This window comes from Chiloscyllium punctatum, chromosome 15 (assembly GCF_047496795.1).
Source record: "Chiloscyllium punctatum isolate Juve2018m chromosome 15, sChiPun1.3, whole genome shotgun sequence".
In the NCBI taxonomy this organism is placed as follows: domain Eukaryota; kingdom Metazoa; phylum Chordata; class Chondrichthyes; order Orectolobiformes; family Hemiscylliidae; genus Chiloscyllium; species Chiloscyllium punctatum.
The window spans coordinates 24623291-24647947 of record NC_092753.1 but is presented as its reverse complement, the minus strand read 5'-3'; the positions used below and the strand labels follow the sequence as shown (position 1 = coordinate 24647947).

General features: G+C 45.5%; 1 protein-coding gene across 1 annotated transcript in view; it reads left to right on the top strand.

Moving 5' to 3' along the window:
* Positions 1-3348: 3348 nt before the first annotated feature.
* Positions 3349-24657, top strand: part of LOC140486128 (NACHT, LRR and PYD domains-containing protein 3-like) — a 62921-nt gene continuing 41612 nt past the window's right edge. The window contains exons 1-2 of the mRNA XM_072584776.1: positions 3349-3497; positions 14485-14553. Coding sequence (XP_072440877.1) covers positions 14508-14553 — 46 coding nt within the window. The 5' untranslated portion in view covers positions 3349-3497; positions 14485-14507. The remainder of the gene's footprint in view (positions 3498-14484; positions 14554-24657) is intronic.

Here is a 24657-nt window from a genome sequence, read left to right as displayed (position 1 = left end):
GTATGTCCTGTACACAAAAAGCAGGACAAATCCAACCCAGCCAATTACCGCTGGGTAATCAGTCTACTCTCCATCATCAGTAAAGTGATGGAAGGGGTCATCAACAGTGCTAGCAAGCAGCATCTGCTCAGCAACAACCTTATGGTTTGCTAAACTGTGAGGTGGCACAGTAGCTCAGTGGTTAGCACTGCTACCTCGCAGCGCCAGGGACTCTGATTTCAGACTCGAGCAACTGTCTGTGTAGAGTTTGCACGTTCTCCTTTGTTTGTGTGGGTTTCGTCCGGGTGGTCCGGTTTCCTCCCGCACTTCAAAGATGTGTAGGTTAGATGAACTGGTCATGCTAAATTGCCCATCGTGTTCAGGGATGTGTAGGTTAGGTGCATTAGTTGGGGTAAATTATAGGGTCGGGAGAATGGGTCTGGGTGGGTTACTCTGTGGTGGGTTGATGTTGACTTGTTGGGCCGAAGGGCCTGTTTCCACACTGTAGGGAATCTAATTCTAAAAACAACCTGCTCAGTGATGCCCAGTTTGGGTTTCGCCAGGACCACTCAGCTTCTGACCTCATTACTACCTTGGTTCAAATATGGACAAAAGAGCTGAATTCCAGAGGGAAGTGAGAGTGACAGCCCTTGACATCAAGGCCACGTTTGACCGAGTATGACATCAAGGAGCCCTGGCAAAACTGGCATCAATGGGTATCGGGAACAAACACTCCGCTGGTTAGAACCATACTTGGCACAAAGGAAGATGGTTATGGTTGAGGAGGGTCAGTCATCTCAGCTCCCTCTGCATCTCTGCAGGAGTCCCTCAGGGTAGTGTCCTAGGCCCAACAATCTTCAGCTGCTGCATCAATGACTTTCCCTCTGTCATAAGGTCAGAAGTGGGGATGTTCACCAATGATTACAGTGTTCAGCACCATTTGCGACTCCTCAGATACTGAAACAGTCCATGCCCAAATGCAACAAGATCTGGAGAATATCCTGGCTTGGGTCGACAAGTGGCAAGTAACATTCACTCCACACAAATGCCAGACAATGAATCATCACCAATAAGAGACACTCTAACCATCACCCCTTGACATTCAACAGTATTACCATCACTGAATTCCCCCACTGGCAATATCCTTGGGGTTACCATGGACCAGAAACTCAACTGGACTCACCACATGAACACAGTGGCTACAAGAGCAGGTCAAAGACTAGGGATACTGCAGCGAGTAACAGCGAGCAGTGATGGAACATTCCCCACTTGCCTGGATGGGTGCAGCTCCAACAACACTTAAAAAGCTTGACACCATCCAGGCAAAGCAACCCACTTGATTGGCATCACATCCACAAACAGTCCCTCTACTGGTGCTCAGTCACAGAAGTGTGTACTATCTACAAGATGCATTGCAGAATTCACCAAAGAACCTTAGACAACACCTTCCAAACCCACAACTACTTCCATCTCGAAGGACAAGGGCAGTAGGTACTTGGGAACACCGTTATCTGTAAGTTCCCCTCCAAGTCACTCACCACCCGGACTTGGAAATATGCCACCCGTTCCTTCGCAGTTGTTGGTTCAAAATCCTGGAATTCCCCCCTACCGACATTGTGGGCCAACCCACAGCAAGCGATTCAAAGTGGCAGCTCGCCATCACCTTCTCAAGGGCAAATAGAGATGGGCTTTCAATGCTGGCCAGCCAGCAATGCCCAAGTCCCACAGATGAATAAAAAATATAATAGCTCCATAAACAACACAGATTCAGTCTGAAATCTGAATATCTTCTGTGCCAAACTCTATTCACTGAAAATTTCTGAATGTGCTTTCAGAGAGAGATGTCCAGGACCCTGAAGCTTGTTCTTGGTAGATATGCACTTGGTTTCACAGACCATTAAGATCCTGGGTGTTGCACGTGCAGTTTCAAAAGTGATCAGGATTCTGCCAGCTTCCCTGTGAATCAGACGGGGAGGAGTGTGCAGCAGGCATGATCACTGTGAAGCATGTGAAGATGCACCTTGTCCTCAGGGACGCCATGTACAAAACACTGGATGTGGGGAGAAAGAATGTGTCCAAAGCTGCCATCATCCTGATGGCCACCTTTGTGTGCAGCTGCATCAAGCCGTAATTCCACCCCGGTGGACAAACACTAAGTGTTACTATGTACTGAAGCTCTACATGTCCCCGGTTATGAAGGGTAGGACTGGCCTTGTTGCAATAGAATGTTCCAAGTAATCAGACTGTTGTGATTCCCCTGTCCTTCGTGGAGAACTTTGCAAAGAAAAGCATCTTTGACCACAAGTCCAGCAAGAAGTGGTCAGCATGTAATATCCTTGAGATGGTGCTGGCATAGGATAGGGTGGATCCTGTTGGGTTGTGAGTCCTGAGCAGACTGTCAAAGTGATTTGGCAGAATGTCTCATTGCCGGAACTTTCCAACAAGCCCCAAGACATCGCTTGGCTGTTGGCGTGAAGAGAGATCCTTTATGTAAGTCCAGACTCTCTGCTTACCACACGCTGCCCTTGAAGCAGCTGTGAGGGTGATGAGACTGCCATACATCTCCTTCTGGAATACGCCTTCGCAAAGGAAGTCTGGCGAAAGATGCAATGGGTTTTGTTGAGGTTCATCCCAAGCAGCTCCGTGATGCTCTACAGTGTGTTCCCAGGATGTACACCAAGACAAGCATCGACTGCATCTGGAGGATGATCTGCTCAGTGAAAGATGCTCTTCGGTCTGCCCGAATCTTGTTGGCCTTCCAGAACAAGGAGTTAACCCTGACCGAGTGTTGCAGGCTGGTACATTCCCAGGTGCATACCACGTGATGAGAGATGCACTGAAGCTTGGGGCAGCTGGCACCAAGGCCCAGAGTGGAAAGATTAGGTTAAATGCAGTCCATTTGGTTATTGGACCCACCCAGTGCAGCAAATACCTGTGGATATACTCCTGTACAAGTCAGCAATGCCTTTGGTTTATTTGTTAGATGGAGTCAAACTCCAATGTTTGTTTGCTTTTTGATATGCTACTCCACAGAACCAAACTGCTTTAGTGACTGTGTATGTATATCAATATATTTTTATTAATAGAGTACATTTTTGAAATAAATCAGAGAATAATATTCAAAGATTGAGAACTCGAGATAATTATGACAAAAATTCAGGCAGAATTGTAAGAATTTATTTCCACACATTTCATTAGTTTTTACGACAAAATAAGGCCGACTTTATAAACGTGTTTTTTATATAACACAACCTTGTGGGTTGTCAAACCGGTTGTGTTAGATTCCAGCAAATGGGCTGTAACTAATGCAAGTGAGGAATGTTGGAGCTATAATCCCACCTAAGGGCAGTCAGGAGGCTTCATATCGAAGGTAGAGCTCAAGGAACTGAGCCAATCTCAAATTACAACTTGCTCAAACAAATCCAGCAATTTATTTTCAATTGGTTCCAATGAAATAACCTGGAAGTAACTTCCACAAGGAAGTAAAGAGGCAAAAAGAATCCTTTTTCGGGATGACGGTAAGGTTCTAAGTTTCAATTCTGATTTTGTTCGATTTCTCTCCTCATGTCTCTCCCCCATGGTTTTAGAGTCAAGGGTGCAGCTAGTTTGTGAGCGTGAACTTTCCAGTTTGCAGAGCCACTAGAGTTTCTATCTGCTGTCTATGCATCAAGCTGAAACAGATCAAGGGCCGTGCATGGGTCACAAACTCTACTTATTTCAACACCTTTGGTGTAAATATGTTTCGTCTCCATGTCGGAGTTTGCAATTTGTTTAAACAGATGGGATCATGGTTCTTTGTACCTCAGATCCAATCCTTGTTTAATAAACAGCCTGCTATACTGTAAATATCGATTATATTGGAAGGTAGAACCAGCAACTGCACTGAGAAAACACACAGGCTGGCTGAGCTGTCAGCGGACAGCACTGGCCGGTCGTCCCTGGTTTTCCCAGTAGGCGGACGTTCACCTGAAAACCCAAATCCAGTCAGAAAATCAACCTGTCTTCAGATTCAACCTCAGATCTTGATTCATTTTGCCAGCCTTTCCTGATCTTAGCTTTGCCTGTCATCGCCAGTTGGAAAGGGCTGTGCAAATGTGTGGGTGACATGAGGCAGAAACGTAACAAATTCCTGTTGGTGAGACTTTTATTTTCCAAACCGACTAGAAAGTTTAGTTTCGTGTCCCCCCTCTCCAGCCAGTAATGATCTTCTGAAAGGCTTTTAATGGCCAAATGTTCAAAACACGTAGGAGTCTCCTTCATCCCTACACAAAGTCAAAACTCAGATGTCAAAGGGCCTCACAATTATTTGCCTTCAAGTAGAAAAAGCGCCCCTTACTGATATTTTTACAAACACTACCTACGTGGATTATTTTAAGGACACTGTGAATAGAACAATAAGGCACAGTGTACGCCTTTGGCCCTTGATGTTGTGCCAACCTTATATCCTCCTCAAAGATCAAACTAACCTAATACCCTTAATTTTACTATCATCCATGTGCCTATCCAACAGTCGCTTAAATGTAGGTAAAAACAATGACTGCAGATGCTGGAAACTAGAGTCTAGATTAGAGTGGTGCTGGAAAAGCACAGCAGTTCAGGCAGCATCCGAGGAGCAGGAAAATCGATGTTTCAGGCAAAAGCCCTTCATCAGGAATAGAGGTAGAGAGCCTGAAGCGTGGAGAAATAAATGAGGTGGGGGTGGGGAGAAAGTAGAATAGAGTACAATGGGTGAGTGGGGAGGGGATGAAGGTGATAGGTCAGTGAGGAGAGGGTGGAGTGGATAGGTGGAAAAGAAGATAGGCAGGTAGGACAAGTCATGGGGACAGTGCTGAGCTGGAAGTTTGGAATAAGGGTGAGGTGGGGGAAGGGGAAATGAGGAAACTGCTGAAGTCCACATTGGTGCCCTGGGGTTGGAGTGTTCCGAGGCGGAAGATGAGGCGTTCTTCCTCCAGGCATCTGGTGGTGAGGGAGTGGCACTGAAGGAGGCCCAGGACCTCCATGTCCTCGGTCCCTAATGTATCTGACTCTGCTACCACTGCTGGCAGTGCATTCCATGCACTCACCACTCTCCTAATATGTTTACAATAATGTTCTGATGGGTCAGACTTCCTGTAAATTCCCCAGTTAGTTTGGAATACTGCATCCCGTCCTGCTCTCCTTGTTATAAGGAAGATGTTGTGAAACTTGGAAGGGTTCAGAAAAGCCTTTAGGTCAGCACAGTGGCTCAGTGGTTAGCGCTGCTGCCTCCAGCGCCAGTGACCCAGGTTCAATTCCACCCTTGAGCAACTGTCCATGTGAAGTTTTCAGATGTGTCTGCATGGCCTTCCTCCCCCAGTCCAAAGACGTGCTGGCTAGGTGGATTAGCCATGGGAAATACATGTTTAGGGAGGAGATGGTGGGACTGGGTGGGACGTCCTTCGGAGGATTGGTGTAGACTGAATGGCCTGCTTCCAAACTGTAGAGTTTCTAGTTATGAAAGATTTACAAGGATGTTGCCAGGGCTGGAGGATTTGAGCCACAGGGAGAGATTGGGGCTATTTTCCCTGGAGCATTGGAGGCTGAGGGGTGACTTTATAGGTGTTTATAAAGACATGAGGGACGTGCATATGGTGCATATTCAAGATATTTTCCTCAGAATTTAGAGGGATATCGGCCAAATACTGACAAATGGGACTAGATTAATTTAGGATATGGCAAAGATAAGTTGGACTGAAGGTCTGTTTCCGTGCTGTAAATCAGTGAGAGGGAAAAGGTTTAAAAGGGGCCGAAAGGGCAACTTTTTCAAAGGTGATGCACATGTGGAAGGAGCTGCCAGATGGAGTGGTGGAGAGTGGTACAGTTACAGCATTTAAAAGGCATCTGGATGCGTATATGATTAGGAGGGGTTTAAGAAGGTTATGGGCCAAGTGTGGGCAAATAGGACTTGATTAATTTAGAATATCTGACCGGCATGGACGAGTTGGACTAAAGGGTCTGGTTCTGTGCTGCAGGTCTCTATGACTCTGGCTCTAATTAAAGAGAGAGGTGAGTCAGATTGTTCCAATTCATGCAACCAGACGGGATATACCCAAAGTTACTACAGGAAGTGAGGGAAGAGATTGCTCCATCTTTGGCGATGATCTCTGCATGCTCACTATCCACTGGAGTTGAGTCAGATGTTTGGAGGGTGGCAAATGTTATTTCCAAAGGGAACACAGCTACCAATTCTGCAATATTAATTATAAAGTAGTGACGTCTTTATGGGAATCTGTCTGCATTCCAGGGAATCTGTACAAAAGCTTCTTAGCTGGATGATCCTGTGTGTATTGAAAACCTAATATTTTAATGGAAACTCAAACAAACTCCTTTTCATGTAGGTCGATGTAAGACTAATTCATGGATATCGTTAGCTGTGGGTTTTTTTTTTAAACATTCTCTTTTATCTGTTCATTGAATCACAGTGTCATACAGCACAGAAACAGACCCTTTGGTCTAACTCATCTGTGCCAATCAGGCATCCCATGTGACCTCATCCCACTTGCCAGCATTTAGCCCTTATCCTTCTAAATTCTTCCTCTTCTTGTACTGATCCAGATGCATTTTAAATGTGGTAATTATCCACACCTCCATTACTTCCAGGCGCTGATGTTGGACTGGTATGGACAAAGTTAAAAGTCACACAACACCAGGTTATAGTCCAACAGGTTTATTTGGAAACACTAGCTTTTGGAACACTACTCCTTCATCAGATGGCAGCTAGTTCCATAAACTCAACACTCTCTACGTGAAAAAGTTGCCCTTCAGGTCTTTTTTAAATCTTTCCTCTCTCACCTTAAACCTATGCCAACTAGTTTTGGACTGGTCCACCCGGGTGAAAAAGACCTTGAACATTCATGCCGTCCCTATCACTCACACCCTCCAGTTCCCGTAACATCCTTGTAACTCTTTTCTGCACCCCCTCAAGTTTAGCAACATAGAAAGGTGACCAGAATTATACACAGTATTCTAAACGTGGTGTCACCAATGTCCTGTACAGTCACAACATGACATTCCAACTCCTAACTCAATGTTTTGACCAATGAAGGAAGCATGCTAAATGCCTTCTTCTCCACCCTGTCCACCTGCAACTCCAAGGAACTATGTACCTACACCCCTAGGTCTCGTTATTTGGTAACACTCACCAGGGCCCAAGCATTAACTGTATAAGACCTGCCCTGGTTTGCTTGAGCAAAATGCAACATCTCATATTTATCTAAATTAAACTCCACCTGCTATGCTTCAGCCTGTGTCCAGCAATTTTGGTGTCATCTGCAAACTTACTAATCATGTCTCTGAGATTCACATCCAAATCATTTATATGAATGGCAAAAAGTAGTGGACCCAGCATCAATCCTTGTGGCACACCGCCTCCAGTACAAAACACAACTCTCTGCCACTACCCTGTTGTCTCCTACCTTCAAGCCAATTATGTATCCAAATGGCTAGCTCTTCCTGGATCCTATGTGATCTAATCTTACTGACCAGTGTACCGTGCAGAACCTTGTCGAACACCTTGCTAAGTCCATAGAGACAATGTTTACCGCTCTGCCCTCATCAATCTTCGTTGTCACCTTATCAAAAAACTCAATTAAGTTAGCGAGACACAATTTCCCATGGATAAAACCAGGTTGACTCTCCCTAATCAGTCCTTGTCTTTAGAAATGAAGGTAAATCCTGTCCCATCAAAAGGTTCTCCAGCAACTTACCCATCACTGACATCGACGCAAGTCTGTAATTCCATAGCTTTTCTTTATTGCCTTTCCTCAATAATGGCACCATATTAGCCAACCTCAAGTCTTCCGGCACTTCACCCATGGCTGTCGATGCTGCAAATATCTCAATAAGGAGCCCAGCAACCTCTTCCCTAGCTTCCCACAGAGTTCAGGGAAACATCTGATCAGGTCCAGGGGATTTATCGACCTTTATGCGTTTTAAGGCATCTGCCACCTCCTCTTTGTAATGTGGACTCTTTTTAAGACATCGCTATTTATTTCCTCAAGTTACCTAGCTTATACATCTTTCTCCACAGTAAATACTGATGCAAAATATTTGTTTAGTATCTCACACAAAATGTAGAGGAGCTGGTGTTGGATGGGGTTGTCAAAGTTAAAAATCACACAACTCCAGATTATAGTCCAACAGGAAACACAATGGAAACACAAGCTTTTGGAGCACTGCTCTTTCAGCTACCTGGTGAAGAAGCAGCGCTCCAAAAGCTAGTGCTTCCAAATAAACCTGTTGGACTATAACCTGGTGTTGTGTGATTTTTAACGTTGTACCACACATAGATGACCACGTTGATCTTTATGGGGTCCTATTCTCTCTCTACTTCCTATTTTTCTTTTATGGAATCTCTTTGGATTCCTCTATTTGCCAAAGCTGTCCTCCCAATTTCCTTGGAGAAAGTGAGGACTGCAGATGCTGGAGATCAGAGCTGAAAAATGTGTTGCTGGAAAATCACAGCAGGTCAGGCAGCATCCAAGGAGCAGGAGAATCGACATTTCGGGCATAAGTCCTTCTTCAATTTCTTTGTTAAGTATTCTCCTACTGCCCTGACATTCCTCCAGGGATTCACCCAATATCACATATCTGATACAAGTCTCCTTTTTCTTGACTAGAGCCTCAATTTCTTGAGTCATCCAGCATTCCCTACACTTGCCAACCTTACCGTTCATGCTAATAGGGACATACTGTCTCTAAGCTCTTTATATTCTCATTTTTAAATGCTTCCTATTTCCCAACTGTACCTTTACCTGCAAGGAGGCTCCCTCAATCAACCTTTGAAAGTTCCTGTCTAGTACCGTCAAAGAAAGCCTTACTCCAATTTAGAACTTTAACTTTTAAATCAGGTCTATCCTTTTTCATAAGTATTTTAAAACTAATCGAATTATGGTCACTTAGTGCTCCCAAAGTACTCCCTCACTGACACCTCAGTCACTTGCCTTATTTCCTAACAGGTCAAACATTGCTCCTTCTCTAGTAGGTACATTCAAGTATTGAATAAAAATGTTTTCTTGTGCACCCTTAATAACTTCCTCCCTATCCAACCCCGTAACACTATGACAGTCCCAATCAACGTTTGGAAATTTAAAATCCCCTCTTGTTATAACTATTATTCTAAAAGACATCTGACACTTCTTTATATATTTGCTTCTCAATTTCCCACTGATTATTGGAGGGCCTATAAAACGATACCAACAAGATGATCATCCCTTTCTTATTTTTCAGCTCTACCAGTGTAACTTCACCGGACAATCACCCGGGAATATCCTAAGTACAGCCGTAATTTTATCCCCAATTAAAAACATCACTCCTCATTCCCTCTTTCTTCCCTTTCTGTCATTTCTCCTATTTCTGTACTCCAGAAGATTAAGCTGCCAGTCCTGTCCATCCCTGGGCCACACTTCTGCATTAAACAAAAAACAAAGAACAAAGAAGATTACTGCACTGGAACAGGCCCTTCCCAGATCCTCTATCTAAACCTGCTGCTGATTTTCTAAAAATCAATATCCCTCTGCTCCCTGCCCATTCATGTATCTGTCTAGTACCCACCACACTCTGCATAAAGAACTTTCCACGCATATCTCCCTTAAACGTTTCCCCCTCACTTTGAACTTGTGACCCCGAGTAATTGAGTCCCCCACTCTGGGAAAAAGCTTCTTGCTATCCACCCTGTCTACAGCTCTCATGATTTTGTAGACCCCAATCAGGTGCCCCCCTCAACCTCCATCTTTCTAATGAAAATAATCCTAATCTACTCAACCTCTCTTCATAGCTAGCGCCCTTCCACACCAGGCAACATCCTGGTGAACCTCCTCTGCAGCCTTTCCAAAGCATCCACATCTTTTTGGTAATGTGATGACCAGAACTGTACGCAGTATTCCAAATGTGACCGAACCAAAGTCTTACACAACTGTAACATGACCTGCCAACTCTTGTACTCCATACCCTGTCCAATGAAGGAAATCATGCTGTATGCCTTTTTGACCACTCTATTGACCTGCGTTGCCACCTTCAGGGTACAATTGGACCTGAACACTCAGAACTTTCTGTGAATCAATTTACCCTAGGGCTTTTCCATTTACTGTATAGTTCAATCTTCCAAAATATATCACCTCGCATTTGTCCGGATTGAACTCCATCTGTCATTTCTATGCCCATCTCTCCAATCTATCAATATTCTGCTGCATTCTCGGACAGTCCCCTTCACTATCTGCTCCTCCACCAATCTTAGTGTCATCTGCAAACTTGCTAACCAGACCACCTATACCTTCCTCCAGATCACTTCTGTATATCACAAACAGCAGGGGTGCCAGCACAGATCCCTGTGGAACACCACTGGTCACAGGTCTCCATTTGGAGAAACTCCCTTCCACTACTACTCTCTGTCTCCTGTTGCTAGTTGTCTATCCATCTAGCTAGTACACCCCAGACCCCATGTGTCTTCACTTTCTCCATCAGCCTCCCATGGGGAACCTTATCAGATGCCTTACTAAAGTCCATATATATGACATCTACAGCCCATTCCCCATCAATCAACACTGTCACCTCCTCAAAAAATTCTATTAGGTTTTTAAGATGTGACCTTCCCTGTACAAAACTATGCTGCTGATCACAGATCTTCCAAATGGGAATAGATTCTATCCCTCAGTATCTTCTCTAATAGCTTCCCTACCACTGACGTCAGGCTCACCGGTCTATGGTTACCTGCAGTATCCCTGCTACCCTTCTTAAACAAGGGGACAACATTAGCCAATCTTCAGTCCTCCAGCTCCTCACCCCTGTTCAAGGGCACTGCAAAGGACCCAGCTATTTCCTCTCTTACTTCCCTCAGTAATCTGAGATAGATCCCATCCGGACCTTAGCATAATCAAAAATCTATCCCTGACCTCATCATCCATCATGTCCCTCTCCTTGGTGAATACAGATGCAAAGTTCTTGTTAAGAATCTCACTCATTTTCTCTGACTCCATGCATATCTTTCCTCCTTTGTCCTTGAGTGGGCCAACCCTTTCTCTAGTTACCCTCTTGCTCCTTAACCCTATTTGCTAAAGATATTCATGACACCTTTTCACCCTCTTAATTCCTCGTTTCAGATACATTCCTGACATTCTTCCAAAGCTTTGTCTGTCTTCAGTCACCCAGACCTTATGTATGCTTCCTTTTTCCTCTCAGCTAGTCTCACAATTTCACATGTCATCCATAGTTTCCGAACCTTGCCATTTTGATCCCTCATTTTCATAGGAACATATCTGATTCCTGATGAAAGGCTTTTGCCTGAAATATTGATGTTTCCTGCTCCTCAGATGCTGTCTGACCTACTGTGCTTCTCCAGCATCACTCTAATCTTGACTCTGATCTCCATCATCTGCAGTACCCACTTCCATTGATATCTCTCCTGAACTCTAATCAACCTCTCTTTAAAAGCCTCCCACAGATTGAATGTGGATTTACCTTCTAACAGTTGCTCCCAATCTACATTCCTCAGCTTCTGCTGAATTTTGCTGCCAAGTATAGCGCTCTTCCTTTCGGACCACTCTCATCTTTGTCCATGAGTATTCCAACACTTATGGAATTGTGATCACTAATCCCAAAGTAATCCCCTACTGAAACATTAACCACCTGGCCGGACTCATTCCCCAACATCAAGTCCAGTATGACCCCTTTCTAACTTGGACTATTCACATACTGCTCTAGAAAACACTCCCGGATGCTCCTTACAAATTCTGTCCATCTAGACATCCGACACTAAGTGAATCCCAGTCAATGTTGGGAAAATTAAAACCTCCTATTGCCACCATCCATACAAAGTGTGTCAGGGTAACGGAACAGAGTGCAGAATGCAGTGTTACAGTCACAGAGAGAGATAAGAATTAACATTTGAGAGATCTACTTAAAAGTCTGCCAACAGCAATTATTCAACTTTGGAAGTTAAAACTAAATAAACCAAAGCATTCCATAAACCATAAACCATAAACCATACATGCTTTTCTTCAGATTAAAGAAGGAATTTTCAATGTTGGAGAATTAACATGAAGGTTTTTAAGAGCATACTGCTCCAGCAAATGAGTGTAAAAAAGGGAAATAATCTGGTTTCAATTTTTATGTGTCGTCAATGAAGGAAGTATTTAGGCACAAAATTGTTATTGTGTAGTGCAGCTCAAAGACAAAGATTTGCCAAAGTAAAATATAATTACTTGGGCAACCATCTTAAGTAGATAAAATGCTAATTTCATGTGTTAAGACCATAAGACCATAAGACATAGGAGTGGAAGTAAGGCCATTCGGCCCATCCAGTCCACTCCGCCATTCAATCATGGCTGATGCGCATTTCAGCTCCACTTACCAGCGTTCTCCCCGTAGCCCTTAATTCCTCTAGACAACAAGAATCTATCAATCTCAGCCTTGAAGACATTTAGCGTCCCGGCTTCCAATGCACTCCGTGGCAATGAATTCCACAGGCCCACCACTCTCTGGCTGAAGAAATGTCTCCGCATTTCTGTTCTGAAATGACCCCCTCTAATTCTAAGGCTGTGTCCACGGGTCCTAGTCTCCTCGTCTAACGGAAACAATTTCCTAGCATCCACCTTTTCCAAGCCATGTATTATTTTGTACGTCTCTATTAAGTCTCCCCTTAATCTTCTAAACTCCAACGAATACAATCCCAGTATCCTCAGCCGTTCCTCATATGCTAGACCTGTCATTCCAGGGATCATCCGTGTGAATCTCTGCTGAACACGTTCCAGTGCCAGTATGTCCTTCCTGAGGTGTGGGGACCAAAACTGGACACAGTACTCCAAATGGGGCCTAACCAGAGCTTTATAAAGTCTTAGTAGTACATCTCTGCTTTTATATTCCAACCCTCTTGAGATAAGAGACAACATTGCATTCGCTTTCTTAATCACAGACTCAACCTGCATGTTTACCTTTAGAGAATCCTCGACTAGCAGTCCCAGATCCCTTTGTGCTTTGGCTTTATTAATTTTCTCACCATTTCGAAAGTAGTCCATGCTTTTTTTCTTTTTGCCAAAGTGCAAGACCTCGCTCTTGCTCACGTTAAATTCCATCAGCCATTTCCTGGACCACTCTCCCAACCTGTCTAGATCCTTCTGTAGCCTCCCCACTTCCTCAGTACTACCTGCCTGTCCACCTAACTTCGTATCATCGGCAAACTTCACTAGAATGGCCCCGGTTCCCTCATCCAAATCATTAATATATAATGCGAACAGCTGTGGCCCCAGCACCGAATCCAGCGGGACACCGCTCTTCACCGGCTGCCATTCTGAAAAATAACCTTTTATCCCAACTCTCTGCCTTCTGTTAGACAGCCAATCCTCAATCCATCCCAGCAGCTCACCTCGAACACCATGGGCCCTCACCTTGCTCAGCAGCCTCCCGTGTGGCACCTTATCAAAGGCCTTTTGAAAGTCTAGATAGACCACATCCACTGGGTTTCCCTGGTCTAACCTACTTGTTACCTCTTCAAAAAATTCCAACAGGTTTGTCAGGCATGACCTCCCTTTACTAAATCCATGTTGACTTATTCTAATCAGACTCTGCTGTTCCAAGAATTTAGAAACCTCATCCTTAATGATGGATTCTAGAATTTTACCAACAACCGAGGTTAAGCTGATTGGCCTATAATTTTCCATCTTTTGCCTTGATCCTTTCTTGAATAAGGGGGTTACAACAGCCATCTTCCAATCATCCGGGACCTTTCCTGACTCCAGTGACTCTTGAAAGATCTCAACCAATGCCTCTGCTATTTCCTCAGCCACCTCTCTCAGAACTCTAGGGTGTATCCCATCGGGGCCAGGAGATTTATCAATTTTAAGACTTTTTAACTTTTCTAGCACTATCTCTTTCGTAATGGCAACCATATTCAACTCAGCCCCGTGACACCCTTTAATTTTTGGGATATTACTCATGTCTTCCACTGTGAAAACTGACGCAAAATACTTATTAAGTTCTCCTGCTATTTCCTTATCTCCCATCACTAGGCTTCCTGCATCAGTTTGAAGTGGCCCAATGTCTACTTTTGCCTGTCGTTTGTTTCTTATGTACTGAAAGAAACTTTTACTATTATTTCTAATATTACTGGCTAGCCTACCTTCATATTTGATCCTCTCATTTCTTATTACACTCTTTGTTATCCTCTGTTTGCTTTTGTATCCTTCCCAATCTTCTGATTTCCCACTGTTCTTAGCCACTTTATAGGTTCTCTCTTTTTCTTTAATACATTTCCTGACTTCCTTTGTCAGCCAAGGTTGTCCAATCCCTCCCCGGTTAATCTTTCTTTTCTTGGGAATGAACCTCTGTACAGTGTCCTCAATTATACCTACAAACTCCTGCCATTTTTGCTCTACTGTCTTCCCGGTTAGCCTCTGCTTCCAGTCTATTTTCGTCAGTTCCGTCAGTTACCATCATCATCTGTTACCATCATCTGTTTCATCATCTGTTACCATCATCTGTTTGATATCTCCACAGAAATCCACTGAACAGAAAAGAGCATGGCGGATGAGAAGCAGCCAGTCAGTGAAATCGAAACAGACACAGGTGGGTGTAAGGACAAAATAAGAGGTTCCAAAAAATTGGTCCAAATTAGCTAGGATACTCTAGATGACCCAGCAGATGATATGAAACTAAATATTTCGAGTATCACTAGTTCTAAGTTAAGTCTGAAGTGTGGGAGATTGCCAGTTCTATATTCTGCACCTGTCCTCCAGGACAGCTCAATTCGAGAACAATTACCTATCTTCAACAATATTCGGTCTAACATCATTAAAGCTCAGTACAGTGCAATGTGGATTACTGGCCATAGCTGTTGGGACCATTCACAAAAATAAGAAGGAGCTGAAGACACTGATTTGTTTGAGATAATGGCTTCTTTCAGGCCGGTTGGAACAGAAAGCTATGGGTGCCAGCATGAGGGAGAGCAAACTAGTGGGAAAGAGACTGCAGGGTATGTAACAGAAGGATGTGAACGCACTTGTGCATGGTGATTTGTAAAGTTTATGGACAGCATTTCTGAAATTAGCATCATATTCCAGAGGAGAAAATAAATGAGTCAACTGATATAGCAAACACACACACACAGGCACACACACTCTCCCTATCTCTCTCTCTCTCTCTCTCGCTTTCACATCCACAGACAGACACATACACACTCTCTCTCTCTCTCTCTCACACACACACACACTCTCTGTCTCTCTGTCTCTGTCTCTCTCTCTCTCTCTCTCTTTCTCATGCTCTCTCTCCCTCACACGCTTGCAGACACACAGATATGTCTATGGGGTGATTTTGTATTTGCAGATACATTCTATTTTGTTCAATAAGCACACAATCTGTAACCAGTCATTCCATGTGATGTTTTATAAATTCCGACATTGGAAATAGTCTGACTCAAGATTGGAATACAAATAGACTCTAGCCTCACACCTTTAATACGTTGCCTGAGTTTTTTTTTATAAAACCTTAAGTTATCTCAGGAATGTGACCTGAAAGAAGTTCTGGGATTTACATATTAATGAATTGAAACCTGAAACCCATTCAAAGTGATTAAAGACTTAACAGCAATCTAGGTTTGTTCAATAAACTGCATCAGTTGTGTGACATAGAGTCACAGAGCCATAGAGATGCACAGCATGGAAACAGACCCTTCGGTCCAACTCAGCCATGCCAACCAGATATCCCAACCCAATCTAGTCCCACCAGCCAGCACCTGGCCCATAACCCTCTAAACCCTTCCTATTCATACACCCATCCAGATGACTTTTAAATGTTGCAATTGCACTAGCCTCCACCACTTCCGCTGGCAGCTCATTCCATACATGCACCACCCTGCGGGCAAAAATTGCCCATTATATCTATCCCCTCTCATCCTAAACCCTGTAGTTATGGACTATCCCACCCCCACCCCCAAAACCCACCCACTCTACTACCACCTAACTTATTATTTTCCCCAGCACTCATGTTGTGCGTGTGTGCAGGTTTGGACACAGTGAAAGACAACAGGTGTACAAATCTTTATTCAATTTCCACCACCAGGAAGAAAGGAATCACCCAAGTGCCAATGTCAAACAATGCGCTTCTTATCAATAGGCAATGCTGCATGATCAAAAAAGTGAAGGGGAGGGTAGGGATTAAATCAAAATAGAGTTGGAGGGGGAAATAATGCACTCCACTCCCTGCGGTGCCCACCTCTCCCTGAATACCTCGTGCTCCTTCTCGAGGGTCACCCGGGCTCCAATCAGCATCTATATTGAGTTGTGATTGGACCAAGGGCCAGGTGGATCTCATTGACTATTAGACCCTTAATTGGAGCTGTGAACCTGTATCAATCAGGGATCCCTGGATGACAAACACAAACAGGAGATTCAGAGAGCCTCCTTGCTGTCGGTGCTGGCTCTGAGCTGGCTGGTGAGAGCCCGTATACTATGCACATGTAAATAAAGGGAGACTCAATGGCCTCTGTGCTATTATTTCAGTGGCAACTAGAGAAAACAATATGTACCTGAAGAAAATTCACTCTCAATAATCATCTTTCAGTCAGGTTAAATATTTAAGGCATCATAGAAGGAAGCTTGACTTGTTTGATCCTGCTGTCAAAGACTCAGCCCTGTATGTGGAAAGAATGCAGTATCTTTCTCGTGCAAATGGCATTGGGGTCGATGAAAAGCAACGAGCAATCCTTCTGGCTGCTTGGGGACCTGTAGCATTTTCAGTTATTAGAAGTCTAACTTCCCCAGAGGCAGTGGATACCAAAACCTTTCAAAATTTGATGGATTTAGTTAAGGAAATTTACAACACCAAGCCTCCACTAATTCCAAGATGCTATTGGTTTTACTCAGCTGTTAGAGAATTGGGGAATTCAAATCAAGCTTTTTGACGAGATTAAAATGACTGGCAGAGGCATGTAATTTTGGTTAACCCTGAGTGAGAAACTGAGAGATGGATTGGTATGTGGGATAAGTAATGTAATCGTGCAAAAGCGCTGACTTGCTGAAGTCCAGCTGGACTTTAAAAAGACGCTACAACTATCTTTATCATTGGAAAATGCAGCAAGTGGAGCAGGTGAGTTATAGGGAATGTGGATGGAAATGGACCCCCTCACAAGACTGAATGAGCTTGAGAGACAATGCTCAAGTGAAGGCAATTGTGGAGCCTCACTCAGGACCATTGTGTACCCTTACCCAGGTCAATTGTGTACCCTCACCCAGGATCATTGTGTTGCCTCACCCAGGATTATTGTGTACCCTTATCCATGATCATTGTGTACCCTAACCCAGGACCATTGTGTAAACTCACCCAGGATCATTGTGTACCCTCACCCAGGACCATTGTGTACCCTCACCCAGGAGCATTGTGTAGCCTCACCCAGGACCATTGTGTACCCTCACCCAGGATCATTGTGTATCCTCACCCAGGACCACTGTGTAGCCTCACCCAGGATTATTGTGTACCCTCACCCAGGATCATTGTGTAGCCTCACCCAGGATTATTGTGTAGCCTCACCCAGGACCATTGTGTACCCTGACCCAGGATCATTGTGTACCCTGACCCAGGATCATTGTGTACCCTCACCCAGGATCATTGTGTACCCTCACCCAGGATCATTGTGTAGCCTCACCCAGGATTATTGTGTAGCCTCACCCAGGATTATTGTGTACCCTCACCCAGGATCATTGTGTACCCTCACCCAGGATCATTGTGTACCCTCACCCAGGATCATTGTGTAGCCTCACCCACGATTATTGTGTACCCTCATCCATGATCATTGTGTACCCTGACCCAGGACCATTGTGTACCCTCACCCAGGACCATTGTGTACCCTCACCCAGGACCATTGTGTGGCCTCACCCAGGATCATTGTGTAGCCTCACCCAGGATCATTGTGTACCCTCACCCAGGACCATTGTATGCCCTCTCCCAGGACCATTCTGTACCCTCACCCAGGACCATTGTGTACCCTCACCCAAGATCATTGTGTAGCCTCACCCAGGATCATTGCGTACCCTCACCCAGGATCATTGTGTATCCTCACCCAGGATCATTGTGTGGCCTCACCCAGGACCATTGTGTACCCTCTCCCAGAATCATTGTGTAGCCTCACCCAGGACCATTATGTACCCTCACCCAGGATCATTGTGTAGCCTCACCCAGGACCATTGTGTAGCCGCAACCAGGATCATTGTGTACCCTCACCCAGGATCATTGTGTAGCCTCACCCAGGATTATTGTGTAGCCTCACCCAAGATCATTGTGTAGCCTCACCCAGGCTTATTGTGTAGCCTCACCCAGGACCACTGTGTACCCTGACCCAGGATCATTGTGTACCCTGACCCAGGATCATTGTGTACCCTCACCCAGGATCATTGTGTACCCTCACCCAGGATCATTGTGTAGCCTCACCCAGGATTATTGTGTACCCTTATCCATGATCATTGTGTACCCTGACCCAGGATCATTGTGTACCCTCACCCAGGATCATTGTGTATCCTCACCCAGGATCATTGTGTAGCCTCACCCAGGATTATTGTGTACCCTCATCCATGATCATTGTGTACCCTGACCCAGGACCATTGTGTACCCTCACCCAGGACCATTGTGTACCCTCACCCAGGACCATTGTGTAGCCTCAACCAGGATTATTGTGTACCCTCACCCAAGATCATTGTGTAGCCTCACCCAGGATCATTGCGTACCCTCACCCAGGATCATTGTGTATCCTCACCCAGGATCATTGTGTGGCCTCACCCAGGACCATTGTGTAGCCTCTCCCAGAATCATTGTGTAGCCTCACCCAGGACCATTGTGTACCCTCACCCAGGACCATTGTGTGGCCTCACCCAGGATCATTGTGTAGCCTCACCCAGGATCATTGTGTACCCTCACCCAGGACCATTGTATGCCCTCTCCCAGGACCATTCTGTACCCTCACCCAGGACCATTGTGTACCCTCACCCAAGATCATTGTGTAGCCACACCCAGGATCATTGCGTACCCTCACCCAGGATCATTGTGTATCCTCACCCAGGATCATTGTGTGGCCTCACCCAGGACCATTGTGTACCCTCTCCCAGAATCATTGTGTAGCCTCACCCAGGACCATTATGTACCCTCACCCAGGATCATTGTGTAGCCTCACCCAGGACCATTGTGTAGCCGCAACCAGGATCATTGTGTACCCTCACCCAGGATCATTGTGTAGCCTCACCCAGGATTATTGTGTAGCCTCACCCAAGATCATTGTGTAGCCTCACCCAGGCTTATTGTGTAGCCTCACCCAGGACCACTGTGTACCCTGACCCAGGATCATTGTGTACCCTGACCCAGGATCATTGTGTACCCTCACCCAGGATCATTGTGTACCCTCACCCAGGATCATTGTGTAGCCTCACCCAGGATTATTGTGTACCCTTATCCATGATCATTGTGTACCCTGACCCAGGATCATTGTGTACCCTCACCCAGGATCATTGTGTATCCTCACCCAGGATCATTGTGTAGCCTCACCCAGGATTATTGTGTACCCTCATCCATGATCATTGTGTACCCTGACCCAGGACCATTGTGTACCCTCACCCAGGACCATTGTGTACCCTCACCCAGGACCATTGTGTAGCCTCAACCAGGATTATTGTGTACCCTCACCCAAGATCATTGTGTAGCCTCACCCAGGATCATTGCGTACCCTCACCCAGGATCATTGTGTATCCTCACCCAGGATCATTGTGTGGCCTCACCCAGGACCATTGTGTAGCCTCTCCCAGAATCATTGTGTAGCCTCACCCAGGATCATTGTGTAGCCTCACCCAGGATCATTGTGTACCCTCACCCAGGACTATTGTATGCCCTCTCCCAGGACCATTCTGTACCCTCACCCAGGACCATTGTGTACCCTCACCCAAGATCATTGTGTAGCCTCACCCAGGATCATTGCGTACCCTCACCCAGGATCATTGTGTATCCTCACCCAGGATCATTGTGTGGCCTCACCCAGGACCATTGTGTACCCTCTCCCAGAATCATTGTGTAGCCTCACCCAGGACCATTGTGTAGCCTCACCCAGGATCATTGTGTACCCTCACCCAGGACCGTTGTGTACCCTCACCCAGGACCATTGTGTACCCTCACCCAAGATCATTGTGTAGCCTCACCCAGGATCATTGCGTACCCTCACCCAGGATCATTGTGTACCCTCACCCAGGACCATTGTGTAGCCTCACCCAGGATCATTGCGTACCCTCACCCAGGATCATTATGTACCCTCACCCAGGATCATTGTGTCGCCTCACCAGGATCATTGCGTACCCTCACCCAGGATCATTGTGTACCCTCACCCAGGATGATTGTGTAGCCGCACCCAGGACCATTGTGTAGCCTCACCCAGGATCATTGTGTACCCTCACCCAGGACGATTGTGTAGCCGCACCCAGGACCATTGTGTAGCCTCACCCAGGATCATTGCGTACCCTCACCCAGGATCATTGTGTACCCTCACCCAGGACCATTGTGTAGCTGCACCCAGGACCATTGCGTACCCTCACTCAGGATCAGGATATTGAACAAGGGTCGTGTAGCTAAGAAGTAGCCTTTTGTGAAGTGAAAAAACAGTTGCTGTCATCTAAGGTGTTGGCCCATTATGATCCCAAGTGAGAGGTGGTGCTGACATGCGATGTCTCCCTGTACTGTATCGGGGTGGTGTGACTCACCAGTGGCCCAACAGAAAGGAGTGCCTGATAATGTAGCCGCACCCAGGATCATCGTGTAGCCTCACCCAGGACCATTTTGTAGCCTCACCCAGGATCATTGTGTACCCTCACCCAGGATCATTGTGTACCCTCACCCAGGACCACTGTGTCGCCTCTCTCAGGTCAATTGCGTATCCTCACTCAGCACCATTGTGTAGCTTCACTTGGGACATATCGTGAACAGAGGTGACTCTAGGTCAGCAAAACCCTAAAAACAAAGCTGGGCTTCACCCAAACGATTTTCATTTTATCTCGGAACCAGGCTGGCAGACCATTGTAGTTGCTGCAGGTATAGGGACACAAGGCCCTAAAGGAGACGCAGTGGGGCTGAATTGTGTAAGAGAATTCATAGACTGGTATCCAGCCAGTGCACACCCTGGGATGTCCACCTACAGCTGATTTGGAACAGTTACATTGCTGAGCAGCACTCAAATCAGAACCAAGCAAAATAAACATCTGGTTGAACGGTCACCCAGTTCTTATGGAGATCAATACCAACGCATCTGTAGCAGTCACTCCAGGACCAGTCTTTAACATGATTTGAGCTGAAAAATGTGTTGCTGGAAAAGCGCAGCAGGTCAGGCAGCATCAAAGGAGCAGGAGAATTGACGTTTCGGGCATTAGCCCTTCTTCAGGAATTTGTCTTGCAATCCAACCCTTAAGTTCACGCAAGACCTCAGCCAGACTGAGAATGTATACTGCCGAATTATTTCAGATTAAGGGTAGGACTCAGTTTTGTTCTCCTATGAGAAACAGTTGATGCAGATACCACCAATTGTAGTAAAAAGCCTTGGGCCCATGCTTGATGGGGTGGAATAGGCTGAGAAAGATTAACCCTGATTGGCTCAACATCTTTCGATTAGAAAATGTCTGCCTGAGTGAAGTCCTAATTAAATACCCTGAGGTTTTGCAGAAAAGTCTAGGCATGCTCAAGTGAGTCAAGGCACCTTTCGTGTTGACTAGGAAGCAATTCTGTGATTCTTCAAGGCCTGCCCAGTGCCATTGCCTTACAGGCAAAAATCGAGGCAGAGGTCAGGAGGCTGGAAAGCAAGAGGATCATCAAACTGGGCCAGTTTACAGATTCGGGTAGTACCGGTCGTACTGATTGGGAAGACCAATGGCTAGGTTTGCCTTTGAGGGGTTTTTAAGCAAATGGTAAACCGTTTCTCGCAGCTGAATAAATACCCAGTCCGTCTCATAGAGGACTCGTATTATAAAACCGGAGTGGATTGTGTTATCCGAAACAAAGCTGGACATGAGCTGTGTGTATCTGCAATTGGGACGAGATAAGGGGTCCCAGAATTTTGCCAAAATTAATACCCATAAGGGTTTTTACTGGTACGCAAGATGGCTATCTGGGGTATCATCAGTCTATGCCCTTTTCCAGTGCACCAGGCAGAACATTTTACAAGCTCTATCCCAGGTTGCCATTTCTCTGGAAGACTTGCTAATTACTGATAAACAGCATTTGCAAAACATCAGGAAGACCAATAAAGAGCACTCTGAAAACTTGAACATAGTGCTTAAATGTTCTTCACATGTGGGCTTACAGCTTAGAAGGGGAAAATCTGTTTTCCAGGATTCCGAAGTGATCTACTTAGGCATCAGAGTTGACAAAACCAGCTTACACCCTGTGTAAGACAAAGGGAGGGTGATCAAAGGCACCCTGGCTCCCACATCTGTACTGGAATGTAGGTCTTTCCTTGGGTTTGTGAATTATTACAGAAAATTCATATTCAGCTGGCATCCATATTGGCAATCTTACACTTCCTATTGAACAAGGGTCGTGTAGCTAAGAAGTAGCCTTTTGTGAAGTGAAAAAACAGTTACTGTCATCTAAGGTGTTGGCCCATTATGATCCCAAGTGAGAGGTGGTGCTGACATGTGATGTCTCCCTGTACGGTATCGGGGTGGTGTGACTCACCAGTGGCCCAACAGAAAGGAGCGCCTGATAATGTACGCTTCCTGGGCTTTGGCTGATGCCGAACCAAAATATGTCCAGATGGAGAAAGAAGGTTTAGCCATCATCTTTAGTTTGAGAAAGTTGCACCAATATGTTACAGACATAAATTTGTAATACTAATGGACCACAAATCTTTGTTAGGGCTACTTAGAGAAGACAAGGCTGTGGCTTCAAGTTGAATTCAAGGGTAGGCCCATATTCTCAGTGCGTACCATTGCAAGTTGGACCACTGTCCAGGAGGTCAAGTGGCAAATGCGGATGCCTTGAGCCACCTCTGACTGGCAGGTACACCACCGGTGGTGCCTCCCCTGGAAGAGTCCATTCTGGTTTGAAACTTTCTGGACACCCTTCTGGCCATTGCTGACAATATCCAACTGTGGACACAGAAAGATCCCATCCTGGCAAAACTAAAACAGCTGGTGGAACCCAAAGAGCCATCACAACCAGAATGGAAACCTTTCTGGACCTGGACAGACCAGATCACTGTAGAGGACGACATTTTATTATGGGGAGTAAGTGTAATAGTCCTAAGTAAAGGTCACTGCCAGATACTGGCTGAACTCCATCAGTGCTGTTCAGAAGTTTCCAGAATAATAATGTTGGCGAGAGGTTATTTGGTGGCCAGGATTGGGTACTGACATAGCTGGATTAGTGGGGCAGTGCCCAGAGTGCCAACAAGGACAAAAACTACTGCCAGCAGCTTGCTCTGCCCCCCCCCCCCCCCCACCACCCTGTCATGGCAATGGCTGGGTAAACTCTGGATGTAGTTACACGTCAAATGTGCTGGCCCTTTCATGGGCGTAACGTCCTTGCTCAAATTGTTTGGACATACATAGCGTTCATTTTGCAAACGCAAGGATAATGACTGAAAGGCTGCCAGCATCTTCACAATACATGAAGCATCGGTCACAGACAATGGGACGTCATTTACCAGCAGGGGTTTCAAGTGGAATCATAGAAACCCGACAGATACATAGATTCCCTACAGTGTGGAAACAGGCCATTTGGCCCAAGTCCACACCAACCCTCCAAAGAGTAACCCACCCAGACCCATTCCCCTACCCGATGTTTACCCCTGACTAATGCACCTAACCTACATAGTCTCTATACTCTGTGGGCAATTTACCATGCCCAATTCACTTAACCTGCACATCTTTGGATTGTGGGAGGAAACCAAAGCACCCGGAGGAAACCCACGCAGACACTGGGAGAATGTGCAAACTCCACACAGGCAGTCACCTGAGGCTGGAATCAAACCCAAGTCCCTGGTGCTGTGAGGCAGCAGTGCTAACCACTGAGCCACCATGCTGACATGCATTTCCTAAAGTCATAGAGCAATAGAGATGTACAGCACAGAACCAGACCCTTGAGTCCAACTCATCCATGCCAACCAGATATTCTAAATTAATCGAGTCTTATTTGCCAGCACTTGGCCCATTTCATTCTAAACCCTTCCAGTTCATATACCCATCCAGATGCCTTTTGAATGTTGTAATTGTACCAGCCTCCAGCACTTCCTCTGGCAGCACCCTCATATACACACCACCCTCTGTGTGAAAAAGTTGTGTGAAAAAGTTGCCCCTTGGATCTCTTTTATATCTTTCCCCTCTCACCCTAAACCTATGCCCTCTAGTTCTGGTCTCCCCCACCCCAGGGGAAAGGACTTTGTCTATTTATCCTATCCATGCCCCTCATTATTTTGTAAACCTCTATAAAGTCACTTCTCAGCCTCCGACCCTGGCACCATCCTTGTAAATCTTTCCTGAACCCTTTCAAGTTTCATAACATCCCTCCTATAGGAGGGAAACCAGAATTACACACAGTAACCCAAAAATGACCTATTCAATGTCCTGTACAGCCGCAACATGCCCTCCCAACCCTTATACTCAATGTTCTCACCAATAAAGGAAAGCATACCAAACGCTTTCTGCATTATCCTATCTA